The following is a 19,128-nucleotide window of genomic DNA, read 5'->3' on the forward strand; positions in this document are numbered from 1 at the left end:
AGGTGCTTTAGAAAATGAAACCCTCAGACAAAGTTCTGCACCGGGGTGATGGTGGCAGAGTGCTTCCATCTGCTCAATGGAACCCAACAAGTATTTTCCCTGGGAGAGAAGCAAGAGTGCCAGCTCTCTGGCTAGAGCTCTAGAATGTTCTAGAGATGACTGTGTAGGGGCAAACCCCATCTATGTAGCACTGCAGGGAGACCACAAATACACAGCCCAGAAGCACCACCGATACAACCACACATTTCTCTGCTTTAATGATAATGTGGGATTCTGTAGATGCCCACAGACTACAGAGTGGGCAATAATCACAGGGTTCCAGACAAGCATTTTACAGTGTGAAAACACAGTTGTGCAAAGCTCAAATCCTCATGGAGTTGGGGGGGGGGGAGAGAGACAAAATAAACCAAACCCTGAACACAGGTGTACCCAATTAGCGCAACACACCCCAAATCCAAACACTGCCAGATGAGAACAGCGTCCTCAAGCCAGCGTCTCTGATTTGAAGCACTCCAAGTAGATCTGTGCCCGAGGGCGGCTTAAGGCAGAAGCAGGGCTTCTATGGCTCAAGAGCTTGAAAAGCAACCTTCTTCTCCCCTTTCCCTGGGAAAACAGCCATCCAAGTGGCTCTGGAGGCAGAGCTGGCACTCTCAGAGCACCTGCTGGGATGCTCTCTCCAGCAAGACAAGCCCACCTTCTCCCAGATGCTGCCCACAAGGAAACAAGTACAGAAGCCTCCAAGTTCACTTGCTTATTTTTGGCATCAATGGCAAAAGAGCTACGATGTCAAAGTCCAACTTCCAAAAGGTGGGTGCCTTGGTTTACATGAAATCATCCGAGTCATTGCCATCCTGCAGGAGGAAAGACAGAAAAGGCTCTGTGAGGAATATTTTAAGGGCTAGGTATGACCAGCTAGACATCTGGGCTAGGAGTGAAGCGGCTGCTTCCTTCATCATGTTAGGATTGGCTCACTGTCTGCACCTCAAAGTCACTCCTATCAAGCTCATTTTCTGCTCTCTGGTTGTGGCACATTCTGTGTGTTAACTATGGGGAATGGACTGGGGAAGAGAGTGGTACTGTCCAGGGGATGGGGATTGAATGTGGATTCGTTGTCAATTCCACCTCATCTTGACTCCAGTATCAAAAGCAACAACACAAGCTTTTTATGAAGCTAACAGCCCGACAGGATAAAGGCAACTTGCTTTAATAACAAAAGCCAAAAAACCTAGCCACAGTCCTGTCAACTCCCACCCTTACGTCCCATGGCAACGGTCACATTTTTCCATTGATCAGTAGGTGCTAGATAGAGGATGATGGTACTGGGGCAGATTTTCCTAGCGGAGTCATAATTGTTCCAGGGGAGTTTGCAATGGAAAACTGTGAGCCAATTCACTCCCGTTGCCTGGTACTTTGTTCAGGAAATCCAACTGTCAACAGGGAAAAGGTGAGCAGAACAGGAAGGAGCCTGCCATCACAGCAACAGGCTCCTCAAATAGCATTCTGACATACCTGGTTGCAGGACATGTTCTCTGACTTCATTAAGGAAGAGTAACTCCTGCAAGGGAAAGAAAACCAATATGCATTTTTGCAGGGGTGGAAACATAAGAGCAGCCCTGCTGGATCAGGCCAAAAGCCAATTAGTCCAGCATCTTGGGTCCCACAGTGGCTCACCAGTCACATCTCGGCAGCCTACAAGTAAGAGGAAGCCATCCCCCTCTCCCACTACTGCTCCCCTGCAACTGATGTTCAGAAGCAAACAGCTGCTGAACCTGGAGGTAGCACATAGTTCTAAAGCCTAGTAGTCATGATAGGCCTTTCTTCAGTGCTGCTGGGTTGATATTTTCACTGAGCTCTCCACCAGGACCCCAAGATCCCTTTCCCAATCTCTCACATTTCAGACCTCATCAGTGTATATCAGAAGTCAGGAACTTTTTTGCCCCGATGTGCATCATATTACACTTATCAATACTCAACCAAGTTTGCCATCTGGTCTAGAAAGATCCTTTGGAGCTCTTCACAATCTGCTTTGGCTTCACTACTGTGAATTGTTTTATGTCATCCATAAATTTGACCAGGCTAACAGTTCTGTGTAAAAGCAAGAAGGGAACTGCTCCTATTAGAGAGAGATTTGACCTGAATTTTAACTTGGTTCACATTACAACTTCTCCAGTGTTTCTCAAACTGTGGGTCAGGACCCACTAGGTGGGTCGCAAGCCAATTTCAGGTGGGTTCCCATTCATTTCAATATTTTATTTTTAATATATTAGACTTGATGCTCCCATGGTACGTGACAGGGGAAATGTTACAGATCTGTACTTTTAACAAGCTACTGTGTATATTCTTTTAACAATGACAGTAAATGGGACTTACACCTGGATAAGTGTGGGTAGGATTGCAGCCTAGGATTGTTAAAAATTTTCCTGCTTGCTGATGTCACTTCTGGTCATGACATCGCTTCTGGTGGGTCCTGACAGATTCTCATTCTAAAAAGTGGGTCCCAGTGCTAAATGTGTGAGAACCACTGACTTATACGTGTACAGAAGGGATGCCCTGTGTGAACCAACCCTGTGATTCAGTATCATTTGCCACCAGTTCTTTGCCAAAAGCCAAAACTAGCAAGGAGCTTACAATCATCATTGTCTCAATATTACTGTAGTTTAACTACCCACACACTTCACTCAACGTCAAGGCCCTTGCTCCACATTCCACCTATTTCTGAAGCTTGTCTGGGGAAAGACATGCAACAGAGCCTTCTGGGTTACAACCCCCAGATTCTGGAATTCCCTCTGAAGGCCCCTTTGGCTTCCTCACTGGTTTGTTTTAGTTGGCTTGTAAAGACTTTCTGTTCCACCAGGCATTTGGCTAACACATTATGTACATTCTGTGTTCCTCTGTTTCCTCAGATTTCAGATTTTTAGTTGTTGGATTTGGGATTTTTTTAAAAGGTGCCGTTTTCAAAATGATCTTTTGAATAATAGTTACAATTATTATTAATATTGCATGTTTTTAATCTGATACAAACTGTCCTAGGGGCCTCTTTGGAGGCCAAAAAGTGGCACAAAAATGTCTATAACAAGCCAGTTTGGTTTCACAAAACAACCTAGACCAGGGCTCTCCAAACTATGGCCCATGGGCCGGATCCAGAGTTTGAAGAAAGCCCTGTCCTAAGTGAGCAGAGCTTACCATTCCACCGCACTGTTACGTATCTTGCCACCTGATCTGGACAAAGCAATGTTCTGGGCAGTCGCATCTGCCCGGGAATCCTGCTGCAAAGCCTGCTCGGAAAACAGGCAACCAATGGAACTGCCCAGAGCGTCACTTTGTCCAGATCAGGTGGCAAGATATGCAGAAGCACAGCAGAATGGTAACCACTGCTCAGGATGGGGAGGGCTTTTTTGGTGCACAGCAGTCTCCAGTTTAGTTGACCTAGGTCAGGGGTGCCCAAACCCCAGTTTGGGGACCATTTGCGGCCCTCGGGGACCCCCAATCCAGCCCATGAGGAGCCCCCTGTCTCCAATGAGCCTCTGGTCCTTTGGAGACTTGCTGGAGCCCACACTGACCTGATGCGACTACTCTCACCACAAGGACCAACTGTCCGACCTCTCGCGCAAGCCAAGGGCTCCCTCCACTGCTTGCTGTTTCACATCTGTGAAGCAGCAACGACAGCAAAGGAAAGGTCAGCCTTGCTTTGCACAAGGTCTTTTCTTTATTGCGAGACCTTCATTCACTCACTTACTTTGTGGCATCTAACCAAAGTTTTTGTATGAAAGGAGATGTTAGCACTCCCCTTGATAAGGATGGAAGAGGTCCCAGTGTCCTGTGCACTCATGTAAGCTCTATCTCTAATATATTCATTTATGCAAATTTATGTAAATTTATTCAAATTGTAAATGTGAATTTTTTTCCCCCAGCATCCAACACACCGTCAGAGAGATGATGTGACCCTCCAGCCAAAATGTTTGGACACCCCTGACCTAGACCATTCCAGAGAAGATCCAAAAGCTTCAGCCATATGTACTCTCCACCTCAGCACAACATGCCTCTTTGGTGTATTACCAGCAGAGGTAATTGAAGCTGATTGAATTGAATTGGTTGAAGCTCCTACAAATTCATGTCTGCCCTAAGACAAAAATGCATCGTTTCTGACTGATTGATATGACCAAAACAACTCTGGGAACCCCCACAGGCTTGGCAGGCATATGCTAGATCAGAACAAGATAACTGAAACACAAGAGGCAAAACTGACCACTTATCACAGAGCAAGACAGACAGTGGCTGCCCATCTGTCAGATGCTAGAAGAAAGCGCAAGGCTAAAGCACCAGCACACTGTAGACTCAATACTCCTTATGATGACTTTGATTCAGAGCCAAGCAAAAGAAGCCACACTCAAGTCAAAACCAATCTTGCGTGCCTGGTAAATGGAAGCAGTGACTTTGCTGTTGAAATACCACAAAACCACCTTTTAGTCATTCCAAAGTTTCTGTGACTGCCCCAAACACTGGTAGCCAGTATTTTTTTCCCTAGGAGGAGGAAGCACATGGCTTGTTTTGTGCAGCAAGCTGCATGGCCCTAAATCAACAGCCAGCAACACACCGAGTCAAGCAAGCTACAATTGTCTGTATTAGAAGTGTCCTGCTACAGTCCCATCCAAGAAACCCTGCATGGTATAAAGGGAGAACACCTTGGGGCATCTAATGGCTCTTCCAGGAGGTCACCAAATCAGCAGTTGGGGCTGCAACCTAAGGCACCACAGTGTTCCAGTTGCACGTGGGTTCTTTCCAGTTTTTGCCTCCTGGCAGCAGCCTACCCCCCACCCATAAACCTACCCACAGAAGTCAAGGAACTCTTCACAGCAGCACCCCAGGAGGCATAAGAGACAGTTAGCAAAAAAATTAGACCCACACACATGTGCTTGTGTGTAGCAGGAGCACTTTGCACACAGAGCCCTCTGGATTCCTACCAAAAGTCAAATACATGCAGGAAGACAGCTTGCATCAGAGGTAATAAGGTGGACTGATAGACAGTCCCCCTGCTGATCTTTTGCTGTAAACTTTCTTGACCTGTAAATATCTTGGATCCTGATTCCTGGCACAAGACCACGGTTATTAAAAAGCTCTGTCTGAGGCTATTTGGAAAGTCAGCAGTACAGGAGGGAAAACAAATAGGAGTTTGGCACCCAAGCATGTTGCCTGAGAAACAGGGCCAGCATCCCCAGCCTAGTGTCTTTTTTTTTTTAACCTTTTACTCCTGCTGTCTACTTCAGAACAGAACCAGTGGACAGTACCAGTAACTAACAGGTAAGGTCTTCAACTCCCTCCACCTGCCCTATTCCACAGGCACTTGGATGGCCCACAACACCTCACACACCTCAGCTCCTCCATCTCTTTCTTTTTCTTCATCTCCTCCTTCTCTTTCCGCTTCATTTCCTGGATCTGGGCCTTCTTCTCATTCCTTTCCTCCCGATCACGGGCTTCCTTCTCTGCCTCCAAATCTGGAAATCGCTCTACTTTGGTCTTCTCCAGTCGGTTCAAGATCTCATTCACCTTCTTCTCCACTGACAACATCTTCACCTTGGAATAAGAAAAAACTGTGATCCTTATAAAAAATGTCACCAAGAGTGCATATAAAGAAAACTGTCTATTGTGAATGAGCAGCATAAACCCAAACCACCCTCAGAGTACACGCTAGCTGCCTGGGAAGGCAATATTTTTAAGGGTACCAAAACAGCAGCAGGGCAGGCATCTAAGAGGTGCACTCCAAAACCTTCTACAACACTGTAAGCAACCCATAGTGCATCTCTCATGAAGGCAAATGATCTCAGGCTGGACAATATAAAGATCACCCGAGCAAGAGTAGGGCTTCAACATGGCCAGAGAAAGTCAAAGCCAATAGTTGGCATCCAGGCGAGCCAAATCTCACACTTTCTTCTGTTCTCAACTCAACTCCTCCAATTTGTTCAAAAGCACCTCTCTTGTTCATTTCTTTCCTTAAATCTCCCTCTTGCTTTCTGAATCAACTGTATACACCGTCTGCTGTTCAACAAATCTCTTCTCTCTTGCTTGTCCTTCCCTCAGCTTAAAGGGCACTCCTAAGTTTACTCAAAATTAAGTTCCATTAAGCTCAATGGGGCTTACTCCCAGGAATGTTTGTTTAGGATCTCTGCACTCTAGTTTCTCCCTCTCCAGATCATCTAACATGCCAAGAACCGCTATTCTTCTTATGAAGTTGCTGCCCCTGTCCCTGTCAGCTCTCTCTTGTGTAAAATCTTCAATCCTTCCAAGTCTCCATAATTCACCTGCAGGTGACCAGGCAAGAGGCTGTTTACAAGCTGGAACTGTAGGTACACTTCTTCAGTGCTCCCTGCTATACTTTAGCAGAGCAGAACAGAGCAAATCACCCAAAGGAATGCTTCTTAGATTATAGGCAAACTGCATTTGGCAGCCACAGATATAATGGGTAGTCTTCCATTCAGACTGCAAAACAGGGGGGAAAAAGAAGGGACATGAGCTGGTGAAGGGAAATCTGGAGCAAACACAGAGTGAAGATGTCCCTTCTGCAAAAATACTGCAAGCTGCTGCTTGCATTCACTTTTTAGGAGACTTGCATTCACTTTTTAAAAACCATCATCTACAACAACTGGAGGATCAGAAACCTGCTTAAGGAAGCCAGATGGAATGCAGATCCTTGAAAACTAACAACTTGCCGGATTTCACAGCTGGTATTTGAATCAGGGTCAGGCAGAGTTAGCCCTGATCCCTGAGCACAGAAACAGCTTCCCATTCTCATGAAGTTAATACGGCAAGAGGCCAATGAAGACCTATGGTACACCAGATCTGCACGTGTCAAAGGAGGATCAAGGCTGCAGGCAACTGTCAGGACTGAGCAGAAGGTATTTTATGAGCAGCTTCTTTGCCTTCCCATCAGGTTGCCAGGTCAAGATTGTAATGCAGCAACGTCCTGCTTCCATCCTATTGAAACAACTTCTGAGAAAATCCAGGCATTGTGGGGCCTCTAGTGTCCAAATCATAGTCTTCTTATGCCCCCCACCCAGATTTCTTCATCACTTGCCCAAGGTAACTCAGGAAGCCTGCAAAACAGCCAAAATCCACCCCCAGGAGGCCAGGATGTCAGTCTAAATCCCTCTTGGAAATCAGCCTTTTTCTGTGCTCAGACTTGGCCTCATCTCCAGTACTCCAGACTGTGTGATTTCACAACAAGGTCATTCATTCTGGAGAGGAAAACATGGAAACACTTCAAAAAGATCCATTCACATCAAGCTGAAAAAGCACCTCCACATTTTAAAGTTCATGGAGACACTCTTTCAAGATCATGAGAAGATGAGCTTATCAATTATAACATCTTGCTGCTAAGTCTTATGTGTTTGCTTCTAGCCAGTGACTCAAGAGTTTTCAGATTCCCTTGAATTTCAGCTTTGCAATACACCGATACAAGAGAGGATGATTTCGGGCCTTGCAGGTGAGGAGAACAATTCTGCATAAAGCTTCCTCATGCAGAGTCAGGCCTTTTATACATCTATCACAAAAAGTCCTGAGTCTCAGGTTAGGACAGAGGTTGTCAAATTGAGGCGCTGCAACACCCCAGCCAGGGAAGTCTCATTTCTTCCCTCTTAAGGGACAGGATAATGGTAAAGGCAACAATGCAACCACTACAATTGCACCAATGGTGGGGGCAAAAGGGTTTTTTTACTTACCTAAGGCAGCATCTGCCTCCTGGGGAGTCCAGAGAGTCTGTGGACTCCTCTGCAGGGCTCCCAGTGCCTCCAGAAAATAGTAAAAAATGCCCAGTTCTGGTTTTTGTTGCAAAACCAAACATTGCCGTTTCTTACTATTTTCTGCAGTTTGAAGTGTCCTCCAGCAGGGTCTGCAGGCTCACCGGACCTTCAGGAGGCCAGCGCTGCCTCCAGCAAGTTAAAAAAAATTTTTGCCCCTGGCAGTGCCATGATCATGTCGCTGCCTTCACCCCTCCACCACAGAAACTTACAGCAGTTCCCAATCTCCTGGAGAGACTGGGAACCATTGGGTTTGGCTCTTTCTTAGCCCTGCAACCACAGGTCCATTTTGGAGCCAGAATGCCAGTGAATGCATAAAGACCTTGTGCATGCAAACCACATTCTCTCTAAGCAACAGTCACCAAGCACTGCCTGTGACCCTCTAAAAGAGTCCTGTGAAAACAAATCCATGCTGTGTAGCAGCAGTGACTGTGCTCAGGGCCTGCCAGTCAGAGGTGATCTGGGTGGGACTTGTCAGTTTGCACTCCAATCCCTGTCTCTCACACATGGTTCCCTCACCTCTGCCAATGATGAGTCTCATCATTCTCTACCCAGAACACAGTAACCAAAATAAACTACACCAATTAAGTAAACCGGCAGTACTTTCACTAATTTGTGTCATCTAAACACAGAAACTGGGGAGGAGATTATTAGGATTTTGGTTAGCAATCACGTAACCAAGTGACTGAGGATAAGCAAAGGCACCCACCCACCAAGACGCTGCAACAGATGGGTAAACACAGCCACTGGACTAGGCAGCTGAGGCAGGCATGAGGTTATAGATGGGGGCTGGATAATTAACAGCTCAGTAATGTTAACATAGCTCTTCACAGAGACTCCTGGACAAATCACAGCAGTTGCAACATCAGAAAGAAGGGCCAAGAGACAGAGCCAAATGCAGAAAATGTCAACAGGAATTTCCCCTTCTGCTTCTCCATCCCCACCTCCTTCACAAAGACATATGTGCAAAGACTCCCACTGGTTTCTTGATGTGTCAGCACTCTGGTGAAAGGCACAGAAGATGCCTGTGCAGTGGCTGGTGTGGAGGTGCATACTTACGTCTTTTTGTTTGTGGAACCCAATCTGCCCCACATCCATGTCTGCTGTTTTCTTTAGGTTAGTCCATGGAGTGTACACCACACTGACATTGTTCATCTTACAGCCTAAAGGAAAGAGACAGTCATTCCTTTCACTAAGAGTGGTGGTGTCACAACTCAGGGTCTCTCTGAGCAATCCTACACACTCCTGGTTCACTGGCAAAACACCCCCAGCGAGTCAGAATGTATCTATTCAATATGAACTTATGCATCCTTCTACTTCAAGGGGCTTAACCTCCAGGAGGGTACAGTTTCTAGGCAAAAAAGCCAAACCCTGAATATAAGTTCTTGTGCATGTTCACTTGATGGCCAACACACCAAACAACTGGACAGACAAGTCCTCAGGGCAAACTATCATCTTGTAAGTGCCACCTCACCATCTAACAGCCAGCCCTCCAGCCAAGGGGAAGTCAAGTCCTGTGGGCTAACACCCCAGCCCTCACAAGCTCTAACTCCTTCAAACTCCAGGGACTCAGGTCTCAAGGCACCGGTTCTTTTCATGGTAGCAGACCGAATGGCCTAGGCCAGACTTAGATGAATTACAGCGCAATCCTGAGCTGCACCATAAGGCACGTTTGCGCTTCCTCATGAGTCAGCTAGGCCGGCGTGTGGAGGTGTGCCAGCCTGCAGAAGCTGGAATAAGCCTCCTGCCAACAGAGGCTCTGAATCTTATGTTGACTGAGCTTGGCTGACACAAAACTCTGGGGTGGGCAGGAAGGAGGTGGGAGGGAAGCGTTCCAGGAAGGGGGAGGGGCAGGCAGTGGGCAACCCCGGGGGCAGGAGGGTGGGGAACGGGAGGCGGGGCTGGGACCTGGCAGTTATACCAGATCCCAACCCCCGTTCCTGGGGAGTTTGGAGCGGCTACAAGCCGCTCCGCTCTCCTTGGACTTGTGCCACCACTGGAGATGGCGCATGTCCAAGGAGACCCATAGGTGCAAGGGTGGCTTACCCAGAGGTAAGGGGAAAAGTTTCCCCTTACTTCTGGCTGAGCTGCTTTGGGCACCTATCCTGAACTGGATACAGCATAAGCCTCTTGGCTTGCCTGTTCCAACACAGGATAGGATTGAGCCATTAGGCTGCAATCCTATGCACACTCACCTGGGAGTAAGCCTCATTGACTATAATGTGACTTACTTCTGAATAGACATGCATAGAACTGTGCTGTCAGTTTCTTTGTACTCACAGACACAGCCCGTAATAAGATAATGGTTTATTTAAAAATAGAATTGTTTTACATGTTACTTTGAAAGGCATTTAGGAATTTATGTAATGTATTTATTCCCTCACACAATGCTAAAATAATAAACCTAGGTTCCTATGCTTACTTGTCCCTAACACTCATCTGGATCTTTCCAACTTCTGAGCATAAGCAAAGAGTAGCTCTTCAACCTGTTGTACCATGGCTGATATGAACAGATGCAGACCATGATGGAATAGCAAAGTGCAGCTCACTTCCTTCCAAATATAGGTTTTTGTTCCTTAAACCAGGGGTCTCGAAACTGCAGCCTGCAGCGCACAGAGAAAATCCTCTTGGATGCAGCATGGTGGTGGCAAAACCTTACCATTCTTCCTTCTGTCTTTGCACATGATCTTTGCAGAAACTTGTACTAGGCAGCTGCTAACACTGCCTATCACCCCAGAAAGCTCTGTGCCCCAACATCCTGGTGGAAGCCGTTGCCCAGCATGGGTTTCCACAAAGATCAGGCACAAAATTGGGAGCACAGAGACATGCTAGAAATGAGAACTTACCTTGGATACTATTGGCCTTCACCAGGTGCGCACAATCTATCAGGACCTCCTTTGGAATGTCATCCATTGTCTGTCCCTAAAATGAACCAAGGTGGGTATGAGCAGTCCACAAGAAGGAATGTGTATGCTGGGAAAGTGACACGCTCTGCAAACATAGCTTTGAGTCCCTCAATCAAACAAGCCCATCACTGAGCAGCTTTGAATTGGATTCCACTTCCCAAGTGTTCAAAGCATATAAATCTCCCATACTAATCCTTACAGTATTGCCACCTCACATTGCAGGTGCTGGGACTGAGGCCAAGAGGGACTGGAATTGGTACCAGGCAAGATCTGAACTGGGGACTTCCCAGTTCACACATATCTGGGTCACTATTTTATGTATTTCACGTATCACCTGCCATTCTTCCATGATGGATCTTAAAGTGGCACACAAAGGGTGTTCGGTTTTCAGGTGGTCATCTGCCATTTAGGTGCTGTCTAGGTCTTGTTATGCTTAACAGAACAGCAGTATCTCGGGCTTTGGACCATGCCTCAGGCCCAACACATTTTCTGGACTATAAGATTCAGAAAGGGCTACCAGCTCTTCCAGGTTCAAGACATCTTAGAAGATTTAAATCTGTGTCTCGTTCAGTCTCCTGCCATAATCCGATCCACAGATACAGTCAGGAAACTAAAAAAATCTCCCCATTTTCTAGTCCTTCTCTGAAGCAAATAGAAATCTTCATTATAAACAATGCATTCAACTACTTTTATCTATTTTTAATGTTTAAAAATTGCCTCTGGATTGAAGGCACTGAGGGATCCTCTCCACCTTCCCCATCCTGAGTTCCATCTGCTCACATAAACATTGAAGCCCTGGCCGCTTTTGGCCTCCTGAGTGTCTTCAGTCACCCCCCCCCCCCCAAGCTTCTGCTCAGGCACTGTTCTTACAATGGCTTTCAGCACCTCATTTCCAGCTAGCATGTTTGCTCATATGACACCATCCAGGATGCCAGCATGCAAATGTAAGCAACTCAACAGCCACAACCCTCAAGATGACAACCCTGTCCAGGCTGCCATGGGACCAAATATTTCTGCCCTTAAGGGTAGTTGCAGATGGGGACAAGCAATAGACTTGGGCAATTACCTTATGTAGCCGGAGGTAAACATGCGCCGAGGAGAGCTTGTCCACATGGAACCTACACAAAACATGTCATGAATTTAACCAAGGCCATGATTCAATCCCAAATAAATGTTTCCACACATACTGCTTTAACAGGCTGGTTGCCATCTGGATACGAGCATTTCAAAGCAGGCATATTTGATAGCAAGAAATGGAACGCTCACAGTTTATCTCGCTCATCTCGTGACCAAATACCCACACGGACTGAAGAGGAAGAAATTGAAAGGCTGAAGGAAACAGCTGCTAAAACAACAAATGTTCTCTTTGAGGAACAACACAAAGACATTCAGCCAAGTGCTCCCTCTAGTGATCTTGACATAACTGGCACAAGACCAATGAGATCAGGGTGATTGCAAGCTCGTCTAGGTATTTCCCTGCCAAGAAACAGAGCCAGTTTATGACTAATCTCAAACCAATGCTTGAATGACTCTGTAACTGAGCAAAGAGAGACCTTTTAAGTGGTAGCTTTTCTCTTATACTGAGCAAGGGGAGAGCAACTGTCCTCATTCATCCCAACACAGTGTCCCTCTCAGTGGCTGTTGCTTGTGTCTCCTTTTTTAGGTTGAGAACCCTTTTGGGATAAGGAACCATTCTCTCTCTCTCTCTCTCTCTCTCTCTCTCTCTCTCTCTCTCCTATGCAAATTTCTTTGACAACTTTTGTGCTGAAAGGGAGTATGCAAACATTCTTAATAATAATTAATTAACAGTATTTATATACCGCTTTTCAACTGAACGTTCACAAAGCGGTTTACAGAGAAAAATCAAATAACTAAATGGCTTCCTGTCCCAAAAGGGCTCACAATCTAAAAAGATGCCAAGGAATACCAGCAGACAGCCACTAGAACAGACAGTGCTGGGGTGAGGTGGGCCAGTTACTCTCCCCCTGCTAAAAAAAATAATAAAATAATACTATCCATCAATGGTTGAGATGTTTGAACCTGCAGATTTATTCTTTTGTCCAACTACACATGCAGTGACTTGGCCCTGAAACAACCCAAATTAGTCACAATGCAAAAACGTCTAAGTGCCCTATGTGCCAACTTGCAGCACTAGGTGGGTTCATTTAGCCCGAGAGTGGCCAACCAGAGGCTGCCAAGGGGCCCACAAGCAAGGCATGGCTTTCCCACACAAGCAGCAACCAGTCCCTTGAGGCCAACTGCCTTTCGTTTCTGAACTTGGAGGTTTAGCTGCACCTGCAGACAATCATCCTAATGCATGGAGCTGATACAACCTATTCTTCAGAGTCCTCACTGGTCAACAAGCCAGTCCCATCAGTTCATTCTCCACAGTGGTAACCAGATGTGGCATTTCCAGGAACAGCCTAAATAAATGGCAGGAAACACCTAAAGCACCTGAGGACTGGCTCTTAGCCTACATCTTAGAGCCAGGGTGGTGCAGTGGTTTGGGAGGTGGACTTAGACCTGGAAGATCCAGGTTCGAATCCTCCCTCAGCCATGAAGCTTCCTGGGTGACCTTGGGCCAGTTACTTTCTCTCAGCCTCACCTACCTCACAAGGTTGTTGTGAGGACAAAAGTCTACATATGGTTTGTCTGAACCCTTTTGCTAGATCTACTGAGGCTTAACAGAAGCCTATCATTTGAACTGAAGTTGCCTTGAGGACACTTCTGCACAGAAGGCAGGATATTGTTAGGTCTAGAGACCTATCAGGATCTCAAGTCAACAGCGGATGCTCTAATAAAGTCTAAATCACATCACTTTGATTTTGCACTGTTAACAATCTGTAACCACAAATTACTACAAATACATATTGAGCAAATACTGCCACAGAGAATGCATCTGAGTGAGAGTTGCTGGATTTATTTTTATAGCAGGCTGAAAAGATCAGCAGAGGTAAAAGGGGAACTCAAAAATGGAGCAACCTCAGCAGGACAGCTGGTGGGTGACAGGAAGAGTGGACAAGCAAGGACTCACATATAGACACAAAATGACAAAGACTGCAAAACCACATTGTATCACAACTACATCAAAGTTCAATAGTTCTGAGTTTCGTGTCATTCCTTGGCATTTTTAGAACAGCAGGATGTCAGCTCAAAACATGCTTATTGATGTCAGCTCAAAACATCCATATTTGGGGAGTCAAAATTACCAGTGAGAAGAGCTGCAACTCTCTGCAATAATGCCAATTCAGAAACCAGTTTTCTCTGGACAGTCTGTCCTCCTCCAACCAACCCTATTCTAGCAAGGGACTACCTTTGCCTCTGTATTGTTCAGCTGAAGTCCACATCAATGAGTGAAATAATGGACAAAACAGAAGCAGCATATTCACACACCGCCAACTTCCCAGCCACCTATTGGGTTAGCAACCCAACAGAATGTGTTCATTGTTAGTATGACCAGACAGGAAACTGAGAACATTTTTCTGTCACTGATAACATCAATAAACAATTAAGCAATTTTCATCAATGGGAATTGATAGACGTTTCACTTCACTCTCTTCTCAATACAGTATCTATATAGCAGCATTTTCCAACTTTTTCTTCTTACAGCACACTAACCTCTAGGACAGCGGTTTTCAACCGCTGTGCCGGAGGCAGCCTCAGGTGTGCCGCGGGGCCAGAGGAGGGAGGCAGCAGCCGTGAGCGCGGGGGAGAAGCAGCTGCTTTGACCCTCAAGCGGCAGCAGGCAAAAAGGGAGCAGCCATGGCTGCTTTGCATCTCCTGCTGCTGAGCGAGAGGAAGGCTGCAAATGAGAGGATCCTCATTTACCTGGGAGTAAGTTGACTATTATGGGGCTTACTTCTGAGTACACACACCTAGGATTGGGTATCAAGTCTGCCCCGCATGCTGATTGGGCAGCCAGAGACGCTCCAGGAGTGAGTGAGAAGGAGCAGGCAAGCAGGTCGGAAGGGAGCGCGTCTGCTGAGGCCACCAGCCCAAGAACTGGCTGGCCTGGCGAAGGGTCCACGGAAGTCCCTTTTCCTGCCACAGTTGCCTGCAACTGCCCAAAGCGACCCTCCCAGCCTTGCCTTTTGCCTTTCAGAGGGAGGGCTTTGGGCCACAATCCTATCCACGCTTACCTGGGAATAAGCCCCATTGACTATTATGGGGCTTACTTCTGTGTAGACATGCCTAGGATTGGGTATTAAGTCCAGGCAGAGAGGTCCGGAGTGAGAACGAGGGAGGCAGGAGCAGGCAAGCTGGTAGGAAGCGAGGCCACCAGCCCAAGAACTGGCTGGCTAAAAGGGTTCCGGTGCCACAGTTGCCTGCAACTCTCCAAAGCAACTCTCCCTGCCTAGTCTTTTGCCTTTCAGAGGAGGGGCATTGGGCCACAATCCTATCCACACTTACCTGGGAGTAAGCCCCATTGACTATAGTGGGGCTTACTTCTGAGTAGACATATTGCCTAGGATTGGGCTTTTGGTCGCACTCTTTTTTCTTAAATACAGGAGCAGGCAATTGGCACTTCTCCCCACCCCACTCTCTCCCACAGGCACATTCCGCCCCCCCCAAATCTCATAATCGCAGTTAGTACCTCTCTTACTGTACCTCCCTTCACTCCTCCGCATCTTTCAAAGGTCCAGAATCACTAATCTCACATTCCCCCCCCACTCCAGCTGAATCCTACACTCCTTTCACTCATGTGTCTTCATTGCCCCTCACCCCACTATGTGCTCAGTCTGACCTCTCTTTGCCAGCACTTTCTGGCATTACACTTCAATAACATTTTTCCTCCTTTCCAGAATCACAAATACTCCAAACTTCATACTCTCCAAACTTCTTGTGAGTCTTTGGCTGCAATCCTAACCACACTTTCCTGAAAGAGAGCCCCACTGAACAAAATAGACTTACTTCTGAGTAGACCTGGTTAGGATTGTGTCCTTTGTTGTGTAATGATTTAATTGTATTAATTATATTAATTAAAAATTAATTGTAATGTAGTAATTTAATGTAAGTAAAAACTGGGAGCGTGCCTTGACAATTTTAGTGCCTTGTCAGTGTGCCGTGAACTGAAAAAGGTTGAAAATGTCTGCTCTAGGATCTTTGTCTCTTCTGATGTCACTTCTGGCTTCCAGGAGACTCTTCTGGGTTCAGCGGCTCTGTTTCTAAGACAGCCATCTGTACTTAGAAATTTCTGTACCTTTTCTTGTGCAACCTCTCTGGTACAGGATAAGGGACAATTGTTACTACACACAGTTGCCCTACAAATAGAGCCGAAGAACCCAGAAGAGTTGTTCCAGCTATTTTTAAATGCTGTGCTCCGGACTCCCATGGCACACCTTCGTGTCACACAGATTGAAAATTGTTGCTCCACAGACTTGATCAATGTGTTGACTTTGAATATAACAATATGAACCAAAAGGAGTTTCATTTATTTCATAATGCAAAGAACTGCCACAGTATACAGACAGGTTACCTTCAGTACTTACCAAATATCTTCAGGCCAGCCATATTTTATAAGGTCTTCATCTGCAGAAAAAAAGCAAAGCAAAAACTGAGAAGACAGAATTCTGCCTGCCTGCCTGCCTGCCTGCCTACCCACTCATCCCCCTCCAACAGCCACAGCATGTACAGATCTCTTGCCTAATGCCTGATCCCACAGCACCACTTACCAAATTGTTCATTAAAGAAGATCTTTTCAAAAATGAAAAAAATCAGAACTGAATTTTCAAAACCTAATGAATGAATCTAGAATTAAGCTGTGAATTCTGAATGCCATGCAGCATCATTAGACCCAAGTAAAGCTGTAGTTCTGTTGAGAAGAGGACAATTAGCACATCTCCAACAAGCCCAAGGCTGATTTGCACATACTTTTCTCATATTGTCTGAGGAAAATGCTTCTTCATATGTGCACAAACTGTCGTTGGAACAGTAAATTTAAAAAAAAATTTATATTCAGTATTTCTTCACTTTCAATTTGAACTCAGCCCTTTGGGTTTTTATTGTTGTAGTTGTTTTTAAAACAAAAAAGCTAGATTTCAAGTCTAACATTTTGCGAGTGATCTGGAAATTTGTATTTCAAAAGGGTGCCTTTGCAAAACAAAAGAAAACTTATGAAAAATTTATGAACAAGTGAATTATAGAATAAAAAACAATTTGAATATGAAGAATGGAAAATTACATTGGGAAATAATTCACCTATAATTTAATTAGAGGTGATGTTGCATCATTGTGTGTAAATTCAAAGAAAACAACACAGAATGATTTACTATTGAAACTAAGAGCCAAATCCTATCCAATTTTCCAGCACCAGTGCAGCCATGCCAATGGGGCATGCACTGAATCCTGCAGTGAGGGTGCAATCATGGAAGCCTCCTCCAGGTAAGGGAGCATTTGTTCCCTTTCCTCAAGGCTGCATTGCGGCTGCACCAGCACAGGAAAGTTGCGTAGGATTGGGCCCTAAATCTCTTGCAAGATTTCTCACATTTGTAAAACTTGGGAAATTTACTGTCAAAGAGAACATAAATCCCTTCTAATCCACTTCTTTCATTATCACCTCAGAGCAGTTACAAGCATGTCAGTTTACTTCTCAGGCCAAGAAGGGATGTAAAACTGAACCACATCTTGTCATTCCCAAGGTTCCCAAACCTTGGTGGTTCCCAAACTGCGAGCCACACCACCTACAGCACCAAGAGCAAATGCACAGGGGTGCCATGGGATGTCCCCGGTGGCCTCTTCTTCCCTGTTCTCCTGGGCACTGTGTGAACCAAGATGGCAGTACCCATCTTCTCAGCTCTCCTGGGCATCACCATCTTGGATTGCACGAGATCTCAAGGAATCCAAGATGGTAGCACCCAGGAGAGCCAGGAAGAGAGGCTGCTGTGAAAGAAGGGGGTTGTGAACATGGGAAGTTTGGGAACTGCTATTTTAAAGAGTTATTATTTGGACGAAGAACACAGGAGGCAGTTCTGACCAGGCAAAAACACAGCTTTTTACCAGTTCAGTGGCTTGTAGCTCTCAAGGTAGACACATAATTTACCAGACATTCAATTTTTTTTTTTTAAGGCAGGTTAGACCCAAAATGCATAATATTCATATCCACCTTGTCAGGCTCTGTACTTACTTTCATATTTATCTTTTCCCATGTAAATGCTGTAAGGAGAAGAAACAACTGAGGGATAGAAAGAAGAATAGAATGAGCCTACATTACAGATCAAGTAATGCATTGTACAAACAAAGCACCAAAACCAAAGCAAGGATTCGTTTTCTGCATTGTGTTCCAGGGGCCAGAACCACTACAGGCTTTAGCTACATTCATTTGTTATATACATGATGCTGTATGTCATCGCATTCAGTGTTCCATTGCTCTGCTGGCTTCTTTTGAACTCATGGGGTATCTGTGTGTGTAAGTGATGAACACAAGGATGTCATACCACATATCTTCCCCTACAGAAGAAGAGCTCTGCTGGATCAGCCCAAAGATCCTTCTAGTCCAGCTTCCTGTATCATACAGTGGGCCATCAAATGTCTCAGGGAGCACACGAGACAACAGGAGACCTGCATCCTGGTGCCTCCTTCGCATCTGGCATTCTGAGGTATATACGAGGAAGTTGCACATACCCAGCACAGCTTGTAACCTGTGATGGACTTTTCCTCCAAAAATCTGTCCAAGCCCCTTTGAAAGGCATCCAAGGCCAGATGTCATCATCACATCCTGTGGCAAGGAGTTCCACAGACTAAATACATGCACATACCCATCATGGCTTGTAACCTGTGATGGACCTTTTTTTACAGAAACCTGTCCAATGCTCTATGAAAGGCACCCAGTCCAGGCACCAACAGCACATCATGTGGCAGGGAGTTTCACAGACTACACCTAGAGGACATCATCACATCCTGTGGCAAGGAGTTCCACAGACTAAATACATGCACATACCCATCATGGCTTGTAACCTGTGATGGACCTTTTTCTACAGAAACCTGTCCAATGCCCTTTGAAAGGCACCCAGTCCAGGCACCAACAGCACATCCTGTGGCAGGGAGTTCCACAGACTAACTACATGTTGGGGAGAGAAATATTTTCTTCTGCTTGTCCTGACTCTCCCAGTGTTCGCGGACGTCCCCTGGTGCTGGTGTTGTGTGAGAGGGGAAGGAGACAGCCAGGCTGGAGCCCTGGGAGAGACCACCCGAACGTGGCACAGCCTCGCCCCGGCCAGAAGCTTCTGACTTCAGCTGGAAGCCACAGGGAGCCCTCGGCCGGGAGGAGGTGCCAGGAGGGCCGTGTGGGCGGGACCTGCCCTGCCCTGACCACTTACCGTTGGACGTGAAGTAGAACACCATGGCAACAGCTGGCGGGCACCGAGGGGTTCTTTCGCCTCCGTCCCGGAGAGTTCACAGCGGCCGACCAACAACTTCCGGCGCGACAACGGCCG

General features: G+C 46.1%; 1 protein-coding gene and 1 non-coding gene across 3 annotated transcripts; one reads left to right on the forward strand and one right to left on the reverse strand.

Moving 5' to 3' along the window:
- Nucleotides 1-232: 232 nt before the first annotated feature.
- Nucleotides 233-19,127, reverse strand: CCDC25 (coiled-coil domain containing 25). Of its 2 annotated transcripts, none has more exons than XM_066612002.1 (9): nt 19,012-19,127; nt 17,820-17,848; nt 16,186-16,225; nt 11,763-11,814; nt 10,637-10,712; nt 8,850-8,953; nt 5,369-5,571; nt 1,510-1,555; nt 233-851 (listed from the first exon to the last, which is right to left on the reverse strand). In XM_066612002.1, exons 2-9 carry the CDS (start codon nt 17,839-17,841, stop codon nt 822-824), a joined length of 573 nt encoding a protein of 190 aa, XP_066468099.1. In that variant the 5' UTR covers nt 17,842-17,848; nt 19,012-19,127; the 3' UTR covers nt 233-821. The 2 variants fall into 2 exon arrangements, with proteins under 2 accessions (XP_066468099.1, XP_066468098.1); XM_066612001.1 differs by having other exon boundaries at nt 17,820-17,867; nt 19,012-19,124.
- LOC136638422 (U6atac minor spliceosomal RNA) lies at nt 3,757-3,871 on the forward strand. The gene has a single exon (XR_010793636.1). It is a non-coding gene; the product is annotated as a U6atac minor spliceosomal RNA (small nuclear RNA).
- Nucleotide 19,128: the final 1 nt, after the last annotated feature.

Source organism: Tiliqua scincoides, chromosome 1, assembly GCF_035046505.1.
Source record: "Tiliqua scincoides isolate rTilSci1 chromosome 1, rTilSci1.hap2, whole genome shotgun sequence".
Lineage (NCBI taxonomy): Eukaryota > Metazoa > Chordata > Lepidosauria > Squamata > Scincidae > Tiliqua > Tiliqua scincoides.

Coding starts and splice junctions, on each gene's coding strand:
- CCDC25 (XM_066612001.1), bottom strand. CDS start 19,036: ATGGTGTTCTACTTCACGTCCAACG. Junction 17,868..19,011: donor GTTCTACTTCACGTCCAACG/GTAAGTGGTCAG, acceptor TCTATCCCTCAG/TTGTTTCTTCTCCTTACAGC. Junction 10,713..11,762: donor TTTACCTCCGGCTACATAAG/GTAATTGCCCAA, acceptor GGTTCATTTTAG/GGACAGACAATGGATGACAT.